This window comes from Aquarana catesbeiana, linkage group LG12 (assembly GCF_042186555.1).
Source record: "Aquarana catesbeiana isolate 2022-GZ linkage group LG12, ASM4218655v1, whole genome shotgun sequence".
Taxonomy (NCBI): Eukaryota; Metazoa; Chordata; class Amphibia; order Anura; family Ranidae; genus Aquarana; species Aquarana catesbeiana.
The window spans coordinates 94547985-94574547 of record NC_133335.1 but is presented as its reverse complement, the minus strand read 5'-3'; the positions used below and the strand labels follow the sequence as shown (position 1 = coordinate 94574547).

The following is a 26563-nucleotide window of genomic DNA, read 5'->3' as shown; positions in this document are numbered from 1 at the left end:
TGCACTCTCCTCCACAGCGAAGCTGCGGCTGACAGCTCAGTGTGGGATCGGGTCAGAAAAGGTATGTATACTGATTTTTTTCTTTACAGGGCTAGATAGGTTAGTGTTAGATGCCTATAGATGCAGGGATTTTAGTTTTGAGCTGGATTTCTACTTTAATTGAGGCTCTTACCCTATAAACATTTTTCCTTAAAGTGGATGTAAACCCGAATTTTTTTTTTTTTTATGTCATAATATAGAGCAGTGATGGTGAACCTTGGCACCCCAGATGTTATGGAACTACATTTCCCGTGATGCTCCACTACACTACAGAGTGCCTGAGCATCATGGGAGATGTAGTTCCAAAACATCTGGGGTGCCAAGGTTCACCACCACTGATATAGAGTATAAGATTTCCTATCATTTGAGCCCAGTCTTGCTAAAAAGAGTTAATCCAGCTCTGAGCAATCCTCTTTTATTGTTCAGTGAGATAAATCTTGACAAACAGAGAAAAACTTTGTCAAATACTCCCCCTTGCTGTGAGTGACAGGTGATTTACATATCTCGTGCACTTGCCTAAGACACATGCATTATTTTTTAATTCCCTCCCACTCCTTTCTTCTGCTGCTCTGCCAGGATTGGATGTTCCACACCTCAGCATAATTGGGCATGCTGAAGTCATGTGGTTACTTTCCTGTCTTTTCACTGGATGTTAGAGATCATAGCAGAAGTTCAGTGTTAGAAATACACAGGAGAAAAATGCATATTTACAAGGGGAGTGTAGAGGTGGGCGGGGAGTCTACTGACATCACGACTCCACCCACCGAGCTCTAGACAACAGACCCACCCACAGAATCTGCAGTTTTTCGGGTCTCATAACAGACAGAGGGAAGACATTTGACAGGTAAAGATACATGCAGGAGGCATGTATATACTTATAGGTAACCCCTATGGCAGTAGTTTAGAAAGGATGACATTGGGTTTACATGCACTTTAACCTCCCTGGCGGTATGATTATTTCAGATTTTTGATACTGAAAGCGGTACCATTATTTTGCATGGAAATTTGGCGTTTTACATTGTAGGCCTGTAATTCTTAGGAATAACTCACTTAAATCTGTCAAAACAAGAGTCTAGTAGATATCCCGGGTATGATAAAGTTTGAAAAACGAAATCATAAATTATAATATAATAAATAACTATAAATAATTATACCAAATAATAATATAATAATAATAAAAATTATTTAATAATGTAATCAAATCAAAAACACTGAAATATGCTCAGTTGCAGAATTGTCGCTGTCATGACTTTCAGTGTTTGATGACAGATCTCCCCACAAATCACTATCGCTCAATTCTGCGAGTGATTCTTATTTATTATCGCTGTTTTCTAGCTCAAAAAACACTTTTGATGTAATGGGACACTTTTTGGTTGCTATGGACAATCTCAAGTTTCCAGGCAGAAAGAACAGTATTTATAATATAAAACTGCATGCAGGGCACGGGACAAACCACTAGGGACAAAAGGGATGTGAAATAATTTCATACAGTAATGTAATCTGTAAGATTACAGTGTACTGTATGTATTGTGTGTGGTTCATTTTTTTAATTAGGCGCCGTTCTCCATCCCCGTGCGTCGCAACGCTCGCAGGGAATGGAGCACGGCCCCGTGATGAATCGAGCGGAGGATGAGCTGCTCACACTGCGGGGAGACATTGCAGGATCCAGGGGACAAGGTAAGTAAGCTCTTCCTGGATCCTGCGATGCAATCCCGAGTTTGGCTCGGGGTTACCGCTTTTGGTTCTGAAATTCCACCCCGAGCCAAACTCGGGAATACCGTCAGGGAGGTTAATACTCTCCCTAGAATTCAAACAATGTTATTAGGAAGTATATTAGGACAACAGAACACCCCCTTCTTATGTTATGGTGATAAGGAGAGGGTGTGGTGTCCTGTTGTCCTAATATACTTCCTGTCCTACAGTGAGAGCAATGCTCCTCCATAAATACAGACAAATGAGTGAGCATTGTCACCGTAGGACAAATCCAGAAAAACGTATTCAGCCACCACATCTGCGGCAGGCCATACATGGGTCGAATTCCGAAAGAATTTTCTTTCGAAAACCTTATCTAAGAATTTTCAATCGAATTTTGCACCATTAGTGGGTTGCAGCAACAGTCAATTTTCGTGCGGCCATCGAATTTGAGTAATCGGACATATTGGAATTTTTTTTTTAAAACAAATGATTTTCCAATCAATGATGGGAGAATCGTGTGAGAAATGTAATCGAAAAAGAATTGCTAATGTGCAAGAAAAGAAAATTCCTGGAAAGAAAAGAAGATTCCCAGCCACGAAAATTATTTTCCTTAGCAACAGGAGGTGAAATTGAAACTGAAGGCTTGGTTGGTCGAATTTCGAAATCAATGGTGGCACCATCGGATCACAAAACGCAAACAATTTCTGATTGTTCTTGGGTTTAGCGATACTGTAACACACAAAAACATTTTTTCCAAAAAGCGCAATAGTGATTTTTCTCAAATTTTAGGTGACCACAAGATATGGTACAAATATGCTGACCTTAGACTGACTAGTACTGACTATTAATGAGGGCTAATTATGTAATATAGGAAAAATAAAGTGACCTGTACATAGTATGGAGGCAGACATAGACATTTTCACAAATGCTGGAATATCTATGCAGCACAGCATTGAATCATTCACTTTTGACTTAAAGTTTACAGGTACTTATCTTGCATACACATAGGGCTTTTTTTCTCAGAAAATAGGTGCTGGAACCACAACTCCTCAAACCTCTCTCCACACACACCCTCCAAACCGCATTAAATAGTGGGTGTGGTCAAATTTCACTAACAGTAGGAGGCAATAAACACCAGGAGTGCATTATGTACAGAGTGCAGAGTTCTGAGGGGTTACATACAGTGCAGAATTCAAGGCTGCACTACGTACAGAGTGCAGAGTTCAGGGGTGCACTGCATACGGAGTGCAGAGTTCAGGGGTGCACTGCATACGGAGTGCAGAGTTCAGGGGTGCACTGCATACAGAGTGCAGAGTTCAGGGGTGCAGAGTTCAGGGGTGCACTGCATACAGAGTGCAGAGTTCAGGGATGTGCTGCACACAGAGTGAAGAGTTCAGACATCTTCCACAGCTGCTTTCTTCTGCATCCCCCATCCATATCTTACTTTCATTCCCGCTCCTTATAAAAGCTCCACCATTTTCCACATGTTTTACTTTTATTGCTGTATTAACCCAAAGTGCCCAGCCAACTCCAGTATCTCCTGACACACTGTGGGTGTCTCTGCTTCTCTCACTTGCAGGGAGATCATCCAGTGGGGGCATCTATACTGCACCCCAGACACCTGCATCTTCCTTGTCCCCATCCTACATTAAGTGGGATCCACTTTGGAGATTAGTTCTGTGGGAGCCGTTGGGAGACAAGCTGTCACTTGTAAACACAGAAGCCAAGTGATAGTGGTGAGCAAGGAGCAGAGGGTCTGAGCCGGAGGTGGTGGAACTGAGTTCCACCAAGTTCCAGCTGAAAAAAAAGCCCTGCATACACAACATACACATTATTAAGTACAGCTTATATATAGAATATAGGGCCAGTGGTGACCATTTGCTTTAGTATGATGGTTCTAAAATTTTAGTCGGTCATACTACAATCACCATCTTTGCCATTTGTAAGTGAAATCTGTAACAATACTGTCTAAAAGTTTGAAGCTAAGTTTTTGAGGGTAGATGTACCTCCTTACACTATGTAGTGTATGTAGAATTTGAGGTCTACCCAACCAATTCTTTTTATGACATACACAGCTGTCTCTCCAAAGATCCAATATACAGTATATTCAAGGTAGTACTCTCTACAAAATAAAAACGAGAGTTTACAGCATCTAACGCTTCCAGTCTATTTCATCTCAAAGTTTTCTCTAATGGCAGGCATAAAACAAGTAGATAAAGGGTAGCCAATAAGTAGTGGAAAATCATTCCCAGCAGAAGATCGTTTTATTAGTAGAAACATCAAACTGGGAATAAAGGGAATATTCCAGTCCAAAATCTACAGTATATTTTACTGTTCAAAGCACACAAATGGTCAGAAAGGGCAACCACGAGGAACTTTGAGTAGTGAGTGCTGACCAGGCCAGTGAGAGGGTGAAAAATTAAGCAATTTTTTTTTTTATTATTTAAAAAGGTGTGTTCAAAATAACATGCTGGAATAACACTATTCCTATGTTTTGGGGTTTTTTTTTTTGCAATCATATAGCTATCAGGTATCTGATGAATATCCAATCAAAACCCATCAAAATGGAATCTTCTCAAAAATCACTATATCTTTTGACAGCCTTGGATTCATTATAAAAGACTACAGTTCCTCGTTAAAACTCACCCACTCACACATAATGAGGGAAAAAGATATTCTAGTTATTTATTGACCCATTGCTTATTCTGACAAGGCCAAAAGTACCACCTCATCTACTACAGCTTAGCTGCTTCCTTACCTTATACTTCTCTAAATGTAAAGATACTTTGTACAATGCAACAGGTTATTATAATATGATGAAATCATTTCATGATAAAAAAAAATTATAATTAAATTGTGTTTAACCACTTGCCTACCAGCTGCCGCAGTTTTACTGCTGCAGATTGGCACGGCTGGGCGAAACGACGTTATGTTACGTCGCTTCGCTCTGTGGCCACTTGGGGCGTGCGCCCGCTGCTTGCCCCCCGGAGCCGATGCAATCGCTCGTGACACACCAAGAAACCGGAATCTGTGTGTGTAAACACACAGATCCCGGTTCTCTGAGGGGAGAAGAGTATGAACAGCGATCTGTCATCTCCCCTAGACAGTCCCATCCCCCCTTCAGTTAAAAAACACAGAGAGGGAACACTGTTAACCCCTCGGTCTCCCCCCTTAGTGTTAACCTCTTCCTTACAAGTGAAATTTTTACAGTTATCAGTGCATTTTTATAGCACTGATTGCTGTATAAATGCCAATGGTCCCAAAAATGTGTCAAAAGTGTCCGATGTGTCCACCGTAATGTCGCAGTTCTGATAAAAATTGCAGATCGCCGCCATTACTAGTAGAAAAAAAAATAATAAAAATGCTATAAATCTATCCCCTATTTTGTAGACACTTTAATTTTTGCGCAAACCAATCAATATACGCTTATTGCGATTTTTATTTCCAAAAATATGTAGAAGAATTCATATCGGCCTAAACTGAGGAAAAAATTAGCTTTAAAAAAAAAAAGGGATATTTATTATAGCAAAAAGTACAATATATTTTTTCGTTTCTAGCACAAAAAATAAAAAACACAGAGGTGATCAAATACCACCAAAAGAAAGCTCTATTTGTGGGAAAAAAAGGACGTCAGTTTTGTTTGGGTGCAACGTCGCACGACCGCGCAATTGTCAGTTAAAGCGATGTAGTGCCAAATCGCAAAAAATGGCCCGGTCATTCAGCAGCCAAATCTTCCGGGCTGAATCGGTTAAAGCAGAACTTCAGTCATTTTTTCAACTTTCCATCTATTAAATCTTCTGCCTTGTTGTTTTAACTTTGGAGAGTAAAGCATTTTTTTTCTGCCAGTAAATACCTTATACAGCCCACTTCCTGTTTCTTGTCTAGTAAAAAGCCTAGGCTTATCTCATCATGCACAGCTCTCTCACTCACTCTTGTGAGGGTTTGCCAGGAAGGGAGTGGGGGGGTGAGTCATAAGAGGGCCAATGAGAGCTGCAAGCTGCAGAACTGGAGGTGTGCCTCTGTATGTCTGTGTAAATCCAGGAAGTGAACAAGCAGCAGCTTCAGCTGCCCACAGTTAAAATGGATGCAGTCAGACTCAGTGGAGGGAGATTTCTGCAGCATATTTGGCAAGTACAGAATCACAGTATATATAAAATAATATGCAAAGTGATTGGGGGAAGCTTCAGAATGGCAAAGATGTTTTTAATACAAATTATGTGAGCAGACTGCAGTTCCTCTTTAAAGAAAATCGATAAAATATACCAATATTCACAATTTTACCAGGCAAACCCTTTGAAAAAAATGAATGACTTACCATCTAAATATAACTGCAGGTATCTCATACACTGCTAGATAGTATTAGGTTGACATTGTGATACTTATTGTTGCAGTACCTGTGTCTCCTGGCTGTTTCTTATCACAAATCAAGTATGGTGTGACTCATGAAGATAAATGTTGATATTTACATGTAAAATCACAATGGCCTGACAAATTGAAGTGATGAATGGGATTGTGTTCGCTTGTTATTGCACAAAGCTCTAACATGCTCAGAGATACCAACTCACGTGTCTAGAGGTTGTTAGATCTATTTGGTATTTATGCTGTAAAAAGGGACTAGTAACACTTTCACTACTGTTATTATCTTTTATTTAGAAAGTGCTACCAGATCCTACTGCTGGAATATTTTTCTCAGTACAGTACTGTTTTTTTTTAAGCATGTTCACCGGTTTCTGGTGCATGTACTGGATTTTATACATTGTACTGCCACCTGTTAATATGATACACAAAACAGGACCCAGCTGTCCAAATTGTAGCCCAGACCATCATATTATATTGGGACAGGAGCATTGAAATTGCCTCCTGGTACACAAAACTTAAAGTGATATTAAAGTCTTGTGGTTTTTTTTTTTGGTTTGATTGTTTGTTTTTTAAATAACAAACTTGTTATACTTACCTGCTCTCTGCAGTGGGTTTGCACAGAGCAGCCCAGATCCTCCTCTTCTCGGGTCCCTCGCCAGCGCTCCTGACCCCTCCCTTCTGCCGAGTGCCCGCAATGTAAGCGGCTTGCTATGGGGGCATTAAAGCTGACTTGCTGCACTGTGTGTTCATTTAGACATGGACCTGTGGCTCAGCTCTGCTCCCTTTCTCCAGCTTGCTGGCTTTGCTTGACAGCAGTGGGTGCCAATGGCTGCTGTGTCTCCGCCAATCAGGAGGGAGAGTTCTGGACAGCTGAGTCTCTTGTACAACATCGCTGGATCAAGATGGGATTCAAGTATTATGGGGGCTGCAGCAAATAGAAGGTTTTTTATCTTAATGCATAGAATGCATTAAAGCGGAGTTCCACCCAAAAATGGAACTTCCGCTTTAAGTGCTGGTGACCCCCTGACATGCCACATTTGGCATATCATTTTTTTTTGGGGGGGAGCGGGTACCCTGTCTTAAACAACAGGCACATCAATAAGTGTAAGTCCAGAATGCCAGTACTGGCATTTCGGGCCTACACTTATTGATGTGCCTGTTTACCTATCTATTGTAAGTAGCCTTGTTGTGAGGTCTATTAAAAATACAACGTCTTACCCCACTTAGAGGCGCTTCTCTGCTTTTGTTTTTGTCTGAACTACTGTATACCCGTGTCCTTCGTTATAAGGGCCTATGCACACATCCTGCTGGTCTCCTGCAAGACTTGGACATTGGGTTGCAGATTCTTTCCCTCCCGAAGCACTTTTAAATATCCAAACTACTGAGCCCAATCCAGGAATACCAAAAGCTAGAAAAAGCTGTAAAAATTGTTTTCTCCACTCATAACTGATACTTTGGAGTTCTGCACTCTGCATACATATGAACTCTGTGCCCCTATTACAACCATTTTCACAGGGGCAGGGCCTCAAACTGTTTATATATATATATATATATATATATATATATATATATATATATATATATATATATTTATAAAATGTGTTACCTATTTAACCTCTATTAACCAAGTTGACTGTTGACTGTGTTCTCCCAGCGGGAGGGGGGAGGAGGCGTCCCCGTCGGGAGAACACAGAGAGCCCCACCCCTGCTCCCTCCTCACTGGCTGTGACTGACAGCAGCAGGAGCTAATTGCTCCCACAGCTGTCTTTGATCCAATGAGAAGGGAGAGAGTAGAAAGAGTTGATGCTCTCATAAACATCGCTGGATCAAGGTCAGGCTCAGGTAAATATAAGATGGGTCTAGGGTGGAGCTGCATGCAGAAGGTTTTTTACCTTAAAGCAGTGAGTGCATTAGGGTAAACAACCCTCTGCCTTTAGAACCACATTAAATGTATCCTGATGAATAAAGGAGATGGTTGGGTGGCTACAAGATATTAAAAGCCCAAGTTATCAGTATCAGTTAGCTAAACCTCTTTCCCTAATTTTTTTCTGGCTACATCATAGATAGCTCTCAGACATAGATGCAGAGATAAGAAATTAATGCTAAAGAGACAGACTAAGAAATGGATGCTAAGACAGAGGGAGGTGACACAGGGGTGGATAGATGGAGCCTGAGCCACTTGCATACAAGTTATATTGAAGGCTAAGGAAATAGATAAGTTGCCCAATGGCAATGCAGATAGAACAGAGTGTTGGGCCAAGAACAGAACATAAGTGGACTGTGAGAGAAAGAGGAGTGTAGGAAAGCATGATGCACCTTTTGAAGAAGATATTAAAGAACATTTTCAAATAAAATGAGTGGAAGGGTTGCAGCCCAACTGCCAAGAGAGCTTGCAATAGTAAAGGGCAGTCAACAGTGCCAAATGCAGAGGAGATATCAAGGAGGAAGCATAGAAATTGCCTTTTGAAAGATGTGAAGACAACTTAATTCTTTCTTGACTATTTATCAAAGACATTACAAAGGAGCATTTTTAGTCATGTTTAAATTGTTTCCATCGCAATGGTTATGGATCAGTCTTGTTTAGTACATCAGTGCTCACAAATAACGATCTATACCTACCTTAAAGAAAAGAAAAGTGATGAGGATGAAATTCATTTAGGACCACCTATCAGAGACTCTGCACAGAAGCAAGAAATCGCCTGATTTTTATAGGATTTATATAGCGCCAACAGTTTGTACAGCACTTTAAAGTTGAAAGTAAGACTATATAAGGGGGGAGAGTACAGTTACAATACAATTCAATACAAAAGGATTAGGGGGCCCTGCTTGTGGAGCTTACAATCTAAAATGGAGGGGCAAGTGGTACAAAAGGTAATAGCTGTGGGAGATGAGCTGATGGAAGTGGTCAATGTATAGGTATTAGGTGGAGGCTGGGTAGACTTCCCTGAACAGATGAGTGTTCAGGTATTTTCTAAAGGCAGAGAGAATATGGGATGAACAGGCAGGTTGGAGTAGGGAGTTCCAGAGGATGGGAGATGCTCTGGAGAAGTCCTGGAGGTGAGCATGGGAGGAAGTGATGAGAGCGCTAAAGAGCAGGAGGTCCTAGGAGGAGCGGAGTGGAGAATCTGGGTGATATTTCTGGATGAGGTTGGTGATGTAGCTTGTAAAATCTTTTATCCATTAAAATGTCATTATTAACTATAGGTCTCGGATTTAAATACTTACTGTCAGTTGTTAGTATGAACATGGATCACAAGTTGATGAAGATTTGGGATCTGCGTTCTCAAGCATTACTAGATAAGGATTTTTAGGATATATAAAGCCTAACAATGATCTTCTCTTATTTGGTCCCTTTTAATTGGTTAAAAATACCACTGAAAACATGTGTTCGATAAGTGCTAAATATATCTATTAATCTTGCCAGAAACTGCTGATAACTTCCTGTGCTCTCTACTTGTGCTGTTATCGGTTACGGTTATTTTTAGCTCTCATTGTGGACTCCAAAACACTTCTCACTATGTTATGAGGAAGAGGAAATGGGGAGGGATCTATAGTCCTGACCTAGGGTGACAATGCTGCCCCTCCATAGATACAGTGCAATGAATAAGTGGTGTCACACTTGGACTGGAAAAAAGAAAAAAAAATATCAAACTAATGTGGCCAAGGTCCGGAAGTCTTCAATGTTTTATGTTTTACTTTTTTTTTTCCTGAATAGATACAGTTTAAAGCTCAAACAAGATCTTAATTCTTTTTATCTCTTTATAGTCCTGTACCCCTGCATGAAAAAAAGCCCCCCACCTCCTCCCGAGTCCCGAAGGCCAAACAAATACAGTCTCCCACAGAGTGGCATAAAGTGACTGGCAGGGGCAGTCTCCGCACTGCTGGGCTCAGCTGTGCTGTGCTTGGGCGGTGGTGCGGGCGGTCTTGACTCATCCGGCTTGGCTGGGCTCGGGCAGAGGGGACGGTCACAGGGATGTAAGTAATGATAACCTGCAAATGTATGAGAAAAAGGATGCCGATCATGTTAGAAAAGATGCTGACCATGTCCGCAGCCTCTGACCATTTCCGCAGCCTCTGACCATTTCCGCAGCCTCTGACCATTTCCCAGCCTCTAACCATGTCTGCAGCCTCTGACCATGTCCGCAGCCTCTGACCATGTCCGCAGCCTCTGACCATGTCCCCAGCCTCTGATCATGTCCCCAGCCTCTGATCATGTCCCCATCTCTGACCATGTGCGCAGCCTCTGACCATGTCCCCAGCCGCTGATCATGTCCACAGTCTATGATTATCTCCTGTATAATGTCTGCAGCCTCTGACCATCTCTTGTATCATGTCTGCAGTCTCTGACCATCTCTTGTATCATGTCTGCAGTCTCTGACCATCTCTTGTATCATGTCTGCAGTCTCTAACCATCTTCTGCATCATGTCCGCATTCTCTAACCATCTTCTGTATCATGTCAGCAGTCTCTGACCAATTACTGAGGTGGAGCTCTAATAGGAAGAGGTGGAGCCTAAAGAGGAAGGGGTGGGGTTTACAGATGAAGCGGTGGATCTTAAACAGAAAGGGGTGTTGCAAATTCAGTGCGGGGGCGCCAGATTTTAGTCTTGCCTAAAGCAGCACAAAACCAAAATACACCACTGCCTGTACCCACCTATGTTAGGATGAGAAAAAAAATTTCATTACACTTAAATGATTTGCACAGTCCCATATGCAATATATTAATTTCCTTTGAAATGACTCTATTGCTGTTTTATAATCTAAAATGAATCCTCCCTGCAAAGAAAACTCATCTATCCCACTGCCCGCACTGCTGAACTTCGTGGGTTTGAAACAGTAGGCTTGCAGAAAAATCTTCATCATCCAGAACCAGGGTCGATGATAGGGCAGTACTGCCAGCCCTGTTGTACCGGGCCCGGGCCCTATCAGCTCATCGGGGGGCCCGGACAGCTTTATAATGTATTTCTTCTTCTTCATAAAATAGGGCTCACTAAATTACACTCCCCACTCCTACTTCAACTCCCTGGCGGTATTCCCGAGTCTGGCTCAGGGTGGAATTTCAGAACCAAAAGCGGTAACCCTGGGCCAGGATCACATCGCAGGATCCAGGAAGAGTTTACTTACCTTGTTTCCTGGATCCTGCAATGTCTCCCCGCAGTGTGAGCGGCTCGTCCTCCGCTCGATTCATCATGGAGCCGAGCTCCGTTCTCTGCGAGCGCTGCGACGCACGAGGACGGAGGACAGCGCCAAATTCAAAAAATGAAACACGCACAATACATACAGTATACTGTAATATTACAGATTGCATCACTGTATGAAATTATTTCACATCCCTTTTGTCCCTAGTGGTTTCTCCAGTGCCCTGCATGCAGTTTTGTTTGTTCTTTTTGCCTGGAAACTGGAGATTGTCCATAGCAACCAAAACCATCCCTTTACATCAAAAGGGGTAAAACACACAAATCCCTGTTCTGTCAGGGGAGAGGAGACATATCGTTTTGTTCCTACTAAGTAGGAACAAGGACATGTCTCCTCCCCCAGTCAGTCCTATCCCCATACAGTTAGAACACATACAGGGAACACATATTTAACCTTGATCGCCCCCTAGTGTTATCTCCTTCCCTACCAGTGACATTTACACAGTAATCAGTGCATTTTTATAGCTCTGATCGCTGTATAAATGTCAATGGTCCCAAAAATTTGTCAAAAGTGTCCTATCTGTCCGCTGCAATGTCGCAGTACCACTAAAAATCACAGATTGCTGCCATTACTAGTAAAAAAAAATAAAATAAAAAATCTTTCCCATAGTCTGCAGACGCTATAACTTTTGCGCAAACCAATCAATATACACTTATTGCGATTTTTTATTTTTTTTTACAAAAAATATGTACAAGAATATATATTGGCCTAAACTGATTAAGAAATGTGTTTTTTAAAAACATATTTGGGAGTATTTATTATAGTAAAAAGTAAAAATTATTGTATTTTTTTTTCAAAATTGTCGAAAAAATTTCAAAAAATAAAAACCGCAGAGGTGATCAAATACCACCAAAAGAAAGCTCTATTCGTGGGAAAAAGGGAGGCAAATTTTGTTTGGGTACAGCATTGCATGACCGCACAATTCTCAGTTAAAGCGACGCAGTGCCAAATTGTAAAAAGTGCTCTGGTCAGGAAGGGGGAAAAATCTCCCGGGGCTGAACACATACGCACATTTCCGGCTGGGAAGTGCTACAAGCAGTTCTGAAGTCACCGTTCACTTCCACAACTGTTGCACCATATTCCCCCCTTCCCCTCAACTTTTGAGGCAGGGGAGGGGGTGGGGCCAGGGGTAGGGTCAAGGGCGGGTTCAAAGGGGGCCCTGTCAGGTAGGCTGTACGGGGCCCCATGATTTCTAACAGCGGCCCTGCTCAGAACACTTTCAGGTCTGTCAGATGCTTTGTCCACTGCTGCGCTTTGTGGTTCCTTCGAGCAGCAGAACGATAGTACTGCGTTCTCCCTTGTGTTCTGTGATATCATAGAGCACAGCAAGGAATGCAGACATCTGACTCTCCTGGAAGGATCAGATGCCTAACATTGTTCAGACAGTTTCTCTTCTCAAGAAGGTGGAGTTCATTGGTGCAGGCAGCAGAACATGTGAGTAATAATTGTTTTCTTTTCAGGTAGGGCTACTTTATAGTTTTTTAAAATAGCAACAGTAAATTTAAATGACTATTTAGCATTTTGTGAAGTTGTCCTTTAAATTATTCACCTACCTCCCTCAGTGTAATCCACATACTGTACCTAAATATGTACCATCAACCCCGCTTCCAAGATCCTCACTGTGTGGCCCACGTCTACTGTGCATATGTTTTGCTCATTCATTCTTATGACTGAAGCCATACCAATGAAGGCCCCTGATCATCCAAAAGAGTACAGCTCCAGCCACAGGGATGAAAGGTGCAAGTGGAACATAAGTACAACTGAAGCTGGATGCAGCTGGGACAGTTTTGTACAAAGAGCAGGGCCAAACAGTGGAAATCTCAGGAGCAAAGCTGAAAGTAGGTATTGGGTATGAATAGCTCCCAACTGTCCCTGATTTCGAGGGACTGTCCCTGATTTGGAGCAATGTCCCTCTGTCCTTCTTTCGCCCTCATGTGTCCCTCATTTTGGTCTGATCTATATCGTTTTATATAAAATGTACTTTTTATCTTTGAAAAAATGTTTCCCAGTGCTAAACCTTTCATTAAATTTCTAAATTGCTGCATTCATGAATTTCAAAAGACAATATAAAGGAATAGTGGTAAAAAAAAAGCCCTTGTGGATTTAATTAACCTTTTTTTTCGATGAATTCTCCTTTAACCACTTCCCCCCCGGCCCATAGCAGATGACGGCCGGGCAGTGCTTCAGTTATCCTGACTGGGCGTTATATGACGTCCAGCAGGATAACATGCTGCCGCGCGCCCGTGGGGGCGCGCATCGCGGCGATCGGTGGAGCGGTGTGTCAGTCTGACACACCGCTACACCAATCTTGGTAAAGAGCCCCCCGGCGGAGGCTCCCTACCACGTGATCAGCCGTGTCCAATCACGGCTGATCACAATGTCAATAGGAAGAGCCGTTGATCGTCTTTTCCTCACTCGCGTCTGACATGGGGGGGTCTGTGCTGATTGTTTATCAGTGCAGCCCCCCTCTCAGATGCCCACACTACACCACCAGGGAAGCTGCCAGGACCACCAGGGAGCCAGGCAACATGTAGATGACCAGGTATGTACCCCATGGCCATCCACATGTGCCCAATTAGCCCAATCTGTGCCAATCAGTGCCCACAAATGGGCACTGACTGGCACCATTTTAAATCAGTGATGCCCAGCAATGCCACTCATCAATGTGATCAGTGCCACCAATCAGTGTCAACAGTGCCACCTATCAATGCCCATCCGTGCCCACCAGTGCCCACCTATCAGTGCCCATCAGTGCCCATCCGTGCCACCTATTAGTGCCACCCATAAGTATCCATCAGTACCACCCATAAGTACCCATCAATGCCACCTACGAGTGCCCATCAGTGCCACCTATCAGTGCCCATCAGTGCCGCCTATCAGTGCCCATCAATAGTGCCCGTCAGTGCCACCTCATCAGTGCCACCTCATTTGTGCCACCTCATCGGTGCCCATCAGTGTTGTCGTATCAGTGCCCGTCAGTGCAGCCATATCAGTGCCCGTCATTGAAGTAGAAAACGTACTTATTTACAAAAATTTTTAACAGAAACAAAGAAAAACTTGTTTTTTTTCAAAATTTTTGGTCTTTTTTTATTTGTTGCGCAAAAAATAAAAACCGCAGAGGTGATCAAATACCACCAAAAGAAAGCTCTATTTGTGGGAACAAAATGATAAAAAATTTGTTTGGGTACAGTGTTGTATGACCGCACAATTGTCATTCAAATTGCGACATCGCTGAAAGCTGAAAATTGGCCTGGGCGGGAAGGTGTCTAAGTGGTATTGAAGTGGTTAAGGGGGTGTGGTAGGGGGCATGTCCTATGCCTTCATACATTTGCTAGTAGGTGTCCCTCATTCCCATCTCAAAATGTTTGGAGGTATGGGTATGTGACTTACACAGAGAGTGATTGGTAAAAGATTTAAAGTGCAGCTTCCCTAATGAAATAAAAGACAAATTCAATTATTTTGCTCAGGTTTATTAAAAAAACAGTACTATTTCCCCCTTCCCCATCTTTACTTGAGGCTGATACCTTGAATGTATAGCATAATAATGTCAAATAACAAACATCTCTAACCTCTCACATTCAAACTAAATGGTCAAGTTCAGACAAGTTTTCTTTAACCACTTCAGCCGTGGTAAATTTGGCTGCTCAATGACCAGGCCATTGTTTGTGATACAGCACTGCGTCGTTTTAACTGACAATTTCGCGGTCGTGTGACGCTGTACCCAAACAAGATTGACGCCCTTTTTTTTCCCACAAATAGAGCTTTCTTTTGGTGGTATTTGATCATCTCTGCGTTTTTTATTTTTTGCACTATAAACAAAAAATGAGCGAAAATTTTGAAAAAAAAACATATAGTTTAGGTAGATATGTATTCTACATATTTTTGGTAATAAAAGCGTATATTGATTGGTTTGCACAAAAGTTATACCATCTACAATATAGGGGAAAGATTTATGGCCTTTATTATTATTATTTATTTTATTTTTTTTACTAGTAATGGAGTGATCAGCGATTTTTATCGGAACTGCAACATTATGGTGGACAGATCGGACACTTTTGACACATTTTTGGGACCATTGACAATTATACAGCAACCAGTGCTATAAAAATGATTACTGTGTAAATGTCACTGACAGGGAAGGGGTTAACGCTAGGGGGCTAACAAGGGGTTAAATGTGTTCCCTAGTGTGTGTTCTAACTGTAGGGGATGGGAGTGACTGGAGGAAATGACAGATTGTGGTTCCCAGCTAGTAGGAACTCACGATCTGCCTCTCCTCTCCTCACAGAACAGAGATTTGTGTGTTTACACACACACGTCCCTGTGTTGCCTCTCTTGCCAACGATCACGTGTGGCCAGCGGTCATTGTGACCGCCGGGCATGCGCATCGGCACCCCCCGCTGTGCCGCGGGCATGCATGCCTGCTATCCCGCTTAAAGGGACCGACGTACAGCTTCGACGGTTCGCGGGATCGCACTGACCTGCCGCAGTATAATGACGGCGGCTGGTCGGCAAGCGGTTAAAGTGGAAATATTATTAAATAATAATAAATTATTATTATTGATTAAATGATTATTATTATTATTAAGTGTTCTTGCATAGCAAGACCACTTACTGTTATCTCACATATATATTATTCTTATTATTATAGCCAAATTTACCACCCTAACTCCTCCCACAGTTTTTACACTACATAGACAAGTAATATACCGAAACGTGCGGATTGTTCCCGAATGGTGTGCTATTACTTTGTGGAACGTTTCGCCGAATGGTTCACGAAATATCGTCGTTTTTGCGGCAAAATTGGTCCCATAGGAATGAATGGGGAAACTAGAGTGGGAGATGACAAAAGCTGGAAAATCAGAACATGATTTCTAAACTGCCGCCACTCCCTCATTTTCAAGCCCACCTACACAAATCTTATATCAAAACGTTCAGCTATCCCTGCTGCCACTAAACATGTCCACGGCTAAGCCATAGTCCTGATAGTTTTCACAATATGACCATTTGTTTGCAACTCACGCCGTCCATTGACATTCATTGAAACTACACTCTAGCCCCCTCCAAATTTGAAGGGCAATTTCTAAACTGCGACTGTGCCTTCATTTTTAATATTTCAGAGACATACTATACATCAAAATCTAGGTCTGGGTCTTGTGATTCTCACAATATAAAGATCTTCGCTGTAGGATGTATAGTTTTTAAAATACGGCCATTTGTTTAGAGGTCATTTCAGAAAATTTTAGCCATTAATCAGAGTGTACTGTTAGTGTTTGTTTTGTTGCCATGGTTACCAAAGCTTCTGTTATACACAGGGGGAAGGTGGCTGGAGCATCTCAGCTGATTACAGAGCCCGGGGGAGGGGACAGACACACCATGTACTGATTTATAATAGAGGAATATGATGGGGCAGTTTTGATGGGGTAATTCTGATGGGGCAGTTTTGATGAAGCAGTATTTGGGAAGCATAAACAGGGCATGAGCGTTGCTAGGAAACAGTGGTTGTAAACACAAGATGCTGAGACACTCCAAATGCATGTGACTTCATCTGCTAGACTTGATAATGCTTGTAGACTCCTCCCACAGTTTTTACACTACAGAGACAAATAATATACCGAAACGAGCGGATTGTTCCCGATTGGTGTGTTATTACTTTGTGGAATGTTTTGCCGAATGGTCCACGAAATGACGTTTTTGCGGCGAAATTGGTCCCATAGGAATGAATGGCGAAATGTTCAAAACTAGAGTTTGAAGTGACAAAAGCTGACAACCCCATGATCAGCCAAAACATTATGACCACCCCATGATCAGCCAAAACATTATGACCGCCCCATGTAAAAAAAAAAATATTTTTAAAAAAAAAAAATAATTTTTGAAAAAAGTAAAAAAATAATTTTTGAAAAAAAAAAATAATAATTTTTGAAAAAAAAAAAAAAAAAAAAATTTGAAAAAAAAAAAAAAAAATTTTGAAAAAAATAAAAATAAAATCATTTTTGAAAAAAAAATTATTTTTGAAAAAAAAAAAATCATTTTTGAAAAAAAAATCATAATTTTTGAAAAAAATGTTCAGCTCTTTCAGCTAATGATGAGACTTCAACTTTTTTACTACTATTTATACTTTTTAAAATATTAAGCTTTTTAACACTTTTCACAGTTACTCCAGCCACTCCAACCACACAACAGTTACTCAAGCCACTCCACCCAGTTACTCCGCCCACTCCAGTTGTAGAGGCAAGAACACTTTTCACAATTTCCCCAGAAATTGTACCTTTTCTAGTTATTATTATTATTATTAATCTTTATTTTATATTATTGTCTATATGGGTAAACTTTAATTTGTTATTACTAATTACTGAAATATTATTATTACTGATTATTTGTACAACTGAATTTCTAGTTGTCATAATACATATGTTATTGTTCAGTACAAATTAATGGTCACTTATGGTGCTTGCCAAGCTGATGCATGACAATCTCTGTAGACTTTAAGCTATTCAGTTATTGCTTGCTCGAGGCATAGGCCCCAAAATAGCCTAAAAAAATCAATTAAAAAAATGAAATAAGCATTATCATTTTAATCTCTCAGTAGTGAAAAACAAATGGTCTGGACATAATCGCAATATGGAACTGTGATTATTAGTGCTTCCATGTCAGATGAGTCAACCCAGACCTGCTTCCAAACCAGTATAAGTGAAACAGGAAATGGCTCATTTTACATGTTGCAAAATTAAAGCAGTATTAAACCCCGCTTTGTGATTTTTACCTCCAGGTAAGCCTATAATAAGGCTTACCTGGAGGTAAAATGAATATCTCCTAAATGTACACTGGTTAGGAGATATTCACCCTGCATGCAGCCGCTGACATCAGTGGCGCATGCGCTCTGAAGGTCTGGTGTAGTGTGCTGTAACCTCAGAACTTATTGCCAGAAACCGAGGGCTCCCGTGCCGCTGCTGGGACTTTGTTCTAAGGTAAGTATTTCATAATGTGCTAGTATGCAGTGCATACTAGCACATTATGCCATTGTCTTTTTTTTTGGGAGGGGGGGTTCCAGCGGTTTACTACCACTCTAAATAAGCCTCACATGCACTGATCAAGGACCAGGATGTATTCAAGCATTAGGCCCTTTTAACACCAGTGGACCAATAGCGTTCCCCATTCATCTAGCGCAGGGGTCTCCAAACTATGGCCCTCCAGTTGTTCAGCAACTACAATTCCCATCATGCATAGTCATGTCTGTGAGTGTCAGAGTTTTACAATGCCTCATGGGACGTGTAGTTCTGCAACAGCTGGAGGGCCATAGTTTGGAGATCTAGCAGATAGGATGACAGTCAGGTGTAAATGGACAGGTGGTCCATTTCCATCTGATCGCCCAATAGAGAAGAGCGGACTGTGTCCACGTCCATTCTGCATTGTGGAGCGAACGCGGGGACCTGTCATCTGCCTGCTTAGTGGGGATCAGCGGACAGATTCCTTGCTGAGCAGGCGGACCCGCTTGATGAAGTCCACCCGTCTGAAAGGGGCTTTAGAGAACTGTTCTCTCAAGATGCTAATATTTTACATTACGCTTCAGAAATCTAAATGCATAATAATAGATGTACAGAGAAGATTCTCAATGAGTGCCAGAGTGACTGGAGAAAGCAAATTTGTGACAAAGTGTTATATATCACAGCATGAAAGCAGGGCATATGGAAATAGAAGGATTCATTGACTGATAGGCTTTTTAATGTCTACAAAAAAAGATTATTTTAAGGGTAGGGCCTTTTTTTACCTGTGGAATAGCTAAAGTTTTGGTATACATTTTATTACATAGTTATTTTGGTCCAGCTTGGACCAATGTAAGTATTCACATCCTCATACATGACCATTCCCTTTGTAAGTCGAAAATTACCATAGTAGTCACCAATACTGAAGTGATAGCAACAGCCTTCCTGGTTCAGTGTTAATTCTGCAGAGTAACCACAGGGAATCACTTGCTCGGACTTGCCAGCATTCAAAGAACCCTAGTAGATTATTCATAGAATACAAGGAGTTCTCTGATTGGACAAGGTAGAGATTGACATTGCCACCCTGTTTCTCTACCATGTCCAATCAAAGAACGCTTTGTATTCAATGAAAAAAACCTGTTTCGCTTACTTTCCATAACAAAACATATCAAATAAATAGTATCTTTATGTGTATTTAGTTCTTTATGTTTGCCTGGAGTTCAGCTTCAAAATAAAGTGTATGCATTTCCTATAATAAAAGTAATGACCATACATTTTATAGAATAATTCTTTCATTATGCAATTTTTATTATACATACTTTTTATACTATACTCAACCACTCCTGAAAAGCCACATTGACACAGCGAATTAGGAAACACGAAGGCCAGATGAAATACTCTTTAAACTTACAAGATCACAGTGGCATTGATTTACTAAAATTGGAGTGCAAAATCTGGTGTAGCTCTCCAAAGAAACCAATTATCTTCCAGGTTTTATTGTCAAAACTTTATTGAACAAGCTGAAGTTAGAAGCTGATTGGCTAACATGCACAGCTGCACCAGATTTTGCACTCTCCAGTCTTAGAAAATAAACCCCAGTGCATCAATGTATCAATTTGTCTATGACTTGTGTAGATGGGATTAAGCAGCTTTACAGTCACCCAAATAGCTTCTAAAACCAAGCCAGCAGCCAGGAGTAAAGAAGGTAAACAATCTCCCAGCTCCAGCTGTGGATGTAGTACTAATGTCAGTGGAAGTGAAAGGGTTAACCTCCCTGGCGGTATGATTATTTCAGATTTTTGATGCCGAAAGCGGTACCATTATTTTGCATAGAAATTTGGCGTTTTATATTGTAGGCCTGTAATTCTTCGGAATAACTCACTTAAATCTGTCCAAACAAGAGTCTAGTATACATCCCGGGTATGATAAAGTTTGAAAAATGAAATAAAAAATTATAATATAATAAATAACTATAAATAATTATAACAAATAATAATATAATAATAATAAAAATTATTCAATAATGTAATCAAATCAAAAAACACTGAAATTTGCTCAGTAGCAGAATTGTCGCTGTCATGACTTTTAGTGTTTGATGACGAATTTCCCCACAAATCACTATTGCTCAATTCTGCAAGCGATTCTAATTTATTATCGCTGTTTTCTAGCTGGTCTAAAAGCACTTTTGATGTAAAGGGACATTTTTTGGTTGCTACGGACAATCTCCAGTTTCCTGGCAGAAAGAATAGTATTTATAATATTTATAATATAAAACTGCATGCAGGACACTGGACAAACCACTAGGGACAAAGGGGATGTGTAATTATTTGATGCAGTACTGTAATCTGTAAGATTACAGTATACTGTATCTATACTGTGTTTTTTACTTTTTGAATTTGGCGCCGAACTCCGTCCCCGTGCGTCGCAACGCTCGCAGGGAACAGAGCTCGGCACTGTGAATCGAGTGAGACACGACGGCTCGCAGATCACAGCGGGGAGACATCGCAGTGTCCAGGGGACAAGGTAAGTAACCTCTACATGGATCCTGTGATGTGATCCCGAGTCTGGCTCGGGGTTACCGCTTTTGGTACTGAAAATCCACCCCAAGCCAGACTTGGGAATACCGCAAGGGGAGGTTAAAGAAACCCTCAAAAACTTTGCACCTTAAGTTCCCTGCAATAGAGAAGCTAAGCTCTACTTACCTCTCTTCTGAAAACACTGAAACACTTCTTGGAGTTTCAGGTGTCTGTGTCCCCTGTGAGCTTTGATCCTCTAATTCCTCAGTCAGGACTAGTGGTCAGAGGAAGGAACCACAGCGTGGTGGAGCACACCCAGAACTATTGAATGCTAAAGAGTCTGCAGTGCTGGAACAAAACAACAATAGCTCTCCTTTTGGAAGGACCTTCAGATTTATTTAAAGTGGATGTAAACCCACTCTCATCATTTCTAAATTACTTCCATAATGCTGATCTATAAGGATATACATGCTTCCTGCATGTATCCATGCCTGTCAAATATCTCCCCTTTAGGTGTTTGGAGCCCTGCAATGCTCTGGATTCTGTGGGCAGGTCTGTTATCCAGGGCTTGGTGGGTAGAGTTGTGATGTAAGTAGACTCCCCGCCCACCTCTACACTTCCCTTGGCCAGGCATCAATATTTCTTACACTGAACTTCTGCTGGTCTCGTGAATTATGCCCCATGATCACTAACATCCAGTCAAAACCCAGGAAGGTCACCACATGATTTCAGCCCAATCATGCTGCGGCGTGGAGCAGCCAATCCTGGGGAGAGCTGGAGAAGAAAGGAGGGGGGATGTGAAGTACACAGAATGCCTCTCTCACACTAGTGCATGAGATAAGGATATCACCTGTCACTCACAATAAGGGGGAAGAAACAGAAACCTATTTCTCTGTGTGTCAGTTTTTATATTACTGAAGAAAGATAAGAGAATTGCTCAGAGCTGGATTAACTCTTCGTGGCAAGACTGGGCACAGATGAAATGACATCCTCTGCTGTAACAGATATGAGTCTTAATTAAAAAAAAACATTTGGGGGGTTTACATCTACTTTACAGACCGATATGGTCTTGTTAAAGCGAACCTCACCCTAAAGGGGAAGTTCTCCTTTATGTCTCCCCCATTCCTATTTTATTATGACACTATTTTGAGTATCTGTTTTTGGCAGGTGCCCACACCCATTGCCGATTGGATTGCTGCAGCAATCCACCAGAAATTCTCCTCTCCCCCAACTAGCAACCTTCTGGGACACATCATAGGTCCCAGAAGGCTGCAGGACCATTCAGAAAGTGCAACGTGGCTTGCACATGTGCAGTGGCCAGTCAGCTGTAAAGCCACAAGGAATCACAGGCGGCTACCCATAGTAAACTTGCCTGGACCTGTAACCCTGAACAGGTGTGTGTCCTTTTATTAAAAGTCAGCAGCTACAGTATTAGTACCTGCTGATTTTTAATTTTATTTCAAACAGGCTGAAGAACCACTTAAACTTTATACTGCAAATGTGATGCATGCTCTTTTAATATTAATTGTATGATATAGTTATTAAATAAATTAAGTTGCCTATCTGTCTATCTATCTATCTCTACCCATCTGTCTAGAAGTTCCTAAATAAAAAGGGGAGTTCATTCTAGCAGATAATAAGCAGAAAACCATACAAAATTATCGAACTGCAATAATTATTGCTTGGTAAATTCCAGGAAATTACTGCAGTGTTTCCTGAGTAAATTAAATCTGGCACAGATTGTAAACTCCTTAAGGGCATGTGCCTTTAGACTTTTTTGCCTGATCAGATTTTTATGTACTCACTAGCTGATTACAACTGTTTTAAAGCTTTTCTGTTTGCTTATTTGGCAATGCCATAATATTCCATTGTTTCTATTGCAAAAATGCAAAAAAAAAAAAAAACTTTTTAATAGCTCAAAGCATCAGTTATGCAGCATAGAGTAACAAAACTTTTAAAAAGTCTTTATCCATACACACATATACATCTCTGCATACATACCACTTTATAAATCGATTTACAATTCATTATTTACTTTGTAACTTTAGTAAGTTAAAGCTGCATTTATAAACAATAATAAAACACATACATAAATTATCATAAAAAGAAAAAAAATAAGTTGAAAAAAGTTTTCTTTTTATCTCATGGCACAGATTGGGGATTTAATACAAACATAAATGGCTGCACATTAAACATCGAACACATTTATTCTGTATACTCACAAGCTTAATAAAAGTTTAATGATGAAAAAATTAATTAAAACATTTTCTTAGCATTTGCTTAAACTTAACAACTTTTTTGCTGTCTTATTACCTTTTTGATCCGTAGTTTGATGCAGGTATCTTCCTCCGTGCTGAGCTTGGTTCAAGGTATAATTGTCGTTGGTTGTAGTACCTTCTACCACGGTCTTGGAATTTTCGGTGTCATCTGGTTTAATTTCAGTACCGTCATTTTTAAGAGATGGCCATGCCAGCACAGGATCAAGTACAATGTGAGAGAGTGCAAAGGCACAGCACACAGCCAGAGGAATGTACATGATGCTGAACCTCCCAGCTCAGTCACAGTCAGCCTTAGGATGTTATTCAGACACATATTATTCTCCTTTTTTAAATGTTTTCTTCAGCAGAACCAGCCAATGGTTGAAGAGATAGGAAGGGCTTCATGCCAGCTTCATTCATAGTACATAGGTGTTAAACAAGGGGGAGTGGTGTGCTAAATCAGCATTACTAGTTCCACTACTTGCGGTCCCTCCTACCATCTCATAGCTTAGGCAGCCAAATTTATCCTCCTGGTCCCTGGCTGTGACAGCAGCCTGGAAACTAGCTGAGGAAACTCCCACACTGGATACAGCACTTTGCTTGTGAATGCTCAAACATGCTGTGTAGCAAATACAAAACCAAAAAAAAGACGTTTTTTAACTGCAAACTAAAGAACTAGCAAGTCTGTCCCTTTTGGTTTCTCTAAGCACTCGGAGAACAGGATCTAATTTGATGTCTGAGCGCAAACTTTAAAATAACAGCAATCATTATTTTAGCTCATGCATTACCTACGAGAGGATAAAAAAACAAAACACTTATTTCTAGAAGGACAATCAGATCATTAGTATTCTTACATTATAGATTTTTGTCCAATTTTTCTGTCTACTTCAGTTTGGATTTTATAAAATGTATTTATACTAATGTTTTTGTTTCTCGTTTATTATTCTATTTTTGATGAATCAATTTAAATGCCATTTTATTGACTAGATTTGATTGGAAATGAAGTACAAACTTTATAGATATCGTATACATTGAGGATGATTTATTACTCACAAACGAACTGCCCCATTGCAAAAATACTGTGACAGGGTGGCTGCTCTGCACTGGATCACATACATAAGCGTGATCCAGCATTTCTGGGTGGGGGACGCACACCTGCCACCCCATCTGTGCTTTGATTCGGTACAGCACAAGTCAGTCAGCAGGTCCCAGCCAATGATTTATGGCCGGGACCTGCTTATTGGCTCAGCGAATCACAGTACAGAGCCCTGTGTTTACTAACAATACGGGGCTCTGTACACGGAGTAGCCCTGTGACTGTTTTTTGCTTTGCAGGGAGAAAATACAACTGCATCAATTAGTAAAAGCAGTACACATTACACATTGTTAAGCACACAGTTAACCCCTTGATTGCCCCTAGATGTTAACCCCTTCCCAGCCAGTGTCATTAGCACAGTGGCACTGTATGCTATTATCACTTATCACTGTATTAGTGTCACTGGTGATGTCAGTGTCAGTTAGTCAGTTCCCACCTAGTGTCAGTTAGTCTCAGATTACCCGCTGCACTATTACGGTCCCACTATAAGTCACTGAACTCCACCATTACTAGTATAAAAAAAAAATGGAGTGTATATATCATCATTTGTAGACTCTGTAACTTTTACGCAAGCCAATTACACCTGTATTTAGAGTGTAACATGTAACATGTTGCAAAAATAAAAATAGTGTTACACAATCAGTGCAATCACTAATTAAAATATAAATCAATATGTTAATACAACTTAACAAAATCATTTTGTGCCTAATCACCAAGGCAACCATACTGCCGCTCACACTCTCAAGTGTTTCCACTATTTCACCCCGAATGATATATGTTATATATTAATACAGTGGAGCACAATTTCTTCCATCAACATATTCTTAATCATCATGCATAAGTGAAAAAACTGATTATAATCGAATTGAAAAAGTGAAATTAGAAAATAAATGTCTCTAATAGTCTCTCAATCGACTATATGTATATAACATTTCTTCCAGGCTCACACCGCTGTGTTCAAAACTTGTGACTAAATCATATCTTCACAAGTGTTTCTTGTGCACCACCACCTCTATACGAAGTGCTTGCTCACCTCCAGAATCAGACCCCACTACAGAGTCTTATTTGCCTTTTACACTGCTCCTAAGGGTGTCTCTGTACCATTCCTCCTCCTCCTGGATCCAAATTAGGTGTTCCAAGTGTACCTTTCCATTTACTTCTCTTCCATTAGTACATAGCATGAGATAAAAAGGGGGAGAACCATAGTGCTCTCTGTTTCTCAACCTTTTATTCACTTTAAAAACAGGGATAAAATTCACTTACATAGATCACATATAAAACAGGCGTTTTAAGATATTCAGCTCACCGATGATACTCGGATATCTAATGTACAACAACTCCATGTCTTTATGGACCTTGCTTTGTGCACTGGTGTGCAGTCATGTTGGAACAAGAAGGGGCCATCCCCAAACTGTTCCCACAAAGTTGGGAGCATGAAATTGTCCAAAATGTCTTGGTATGCTGACTCCTTAAGAGTTCACTTCACTGGAACTAAGGTGCCAAGCCCAACCCCTGAAAAACAACCCCACACCATAATCCCCTCTCCACCAAATGATTTGGACAAGTGCACAAAGCAAGGTCCATAAAGACATGGAGGAGCAAGTTTGGGGTGGAGGAACTTGACTGGCTTGCATAGAGTCCTGACCTCAACCCGATAGAACATCTTTGGGATGAATTAGAGCGGAGACTGCGAGCCAGGCCTTCTCGTCCACATCGGTGTCTGACCTCACAAATGCGCTTCTGGAAGAATGGTCAAACATTCCCATAGACAACTAAACCTTGTGGACAGCCTACCCAGAAGAGTTGAAGCAGTCATAGCTGCAAAGGGTGGGCTAACTCAATATTGAACCCTATGGACTAAGACTGGGATGCCACTAAAGTTTATGTGCGTGTAAAGGCTGGCATGCCAATAGTTTTGGTAATATAGTGTATATTGTTTCAGAGTTTATGACCTAAAGGACTATTCTCCTAAATTAACCGGTTCTTGAGATAATGTTTTCTTGTAAAATGTGTTATCCACCAAACTCAATGCTTTTCTTTTATAATGCCTCTAATTATTGAAGTAACATTAAAGTGTTTGTCAAACAAAAACATTTCCCTTTAGTATTGAGATAGAGTATGGATGAATTAGAACACCTGTCAAATTTTTACTACTTGGTTAGAAAGATTTCCCCTCACTTACTGCCCCGGTGACAATGATTTTACCAGACAGGAAGTGGGGGAAATTGTATTACTTAGTTAAAAAGGAACTCCATTCATCCCTTTTTAGCTTAGCTGTATTAAAGGAGATTGTCCTGTCTCCAGTCTCCACTTCTGAATGATTTTTTTTCTTCACTTTTTATTCCATATAATGATGTTAAAAAAGTCTGCATTCCCTGAATTGCCTCATGCAGACTTCTGGCTGTGTGATGCCCTGTGCTATGTAGT

At 40.8% G+C, this 26563-nt stretch overlaps 1 protein-coding gene across 1 annotated transcript in view; it reads right to left on the bottom strand.

Annotated features, from left to right (window-relative positions):
- SOST (sclerostin) overlaps positions 1-23551 on the bottom strand; it is a 58433-nt gene extending 34882 nt beyond the window's left edge. The window contains exon 1 of the mRNA XM_073608221.1: positions 23097-23551. Within this exon, the coding sequence (XP_073464322.1) occupies positions 23097-23319 (223 nt within the window). The 5' untranslated portion in view covers positions 23320-23551. The remainder of the gene's footprint in view (positions 1-23096) is intronic.
- Positions 23552-26563: the final 3012 nt, after the last annotated feature.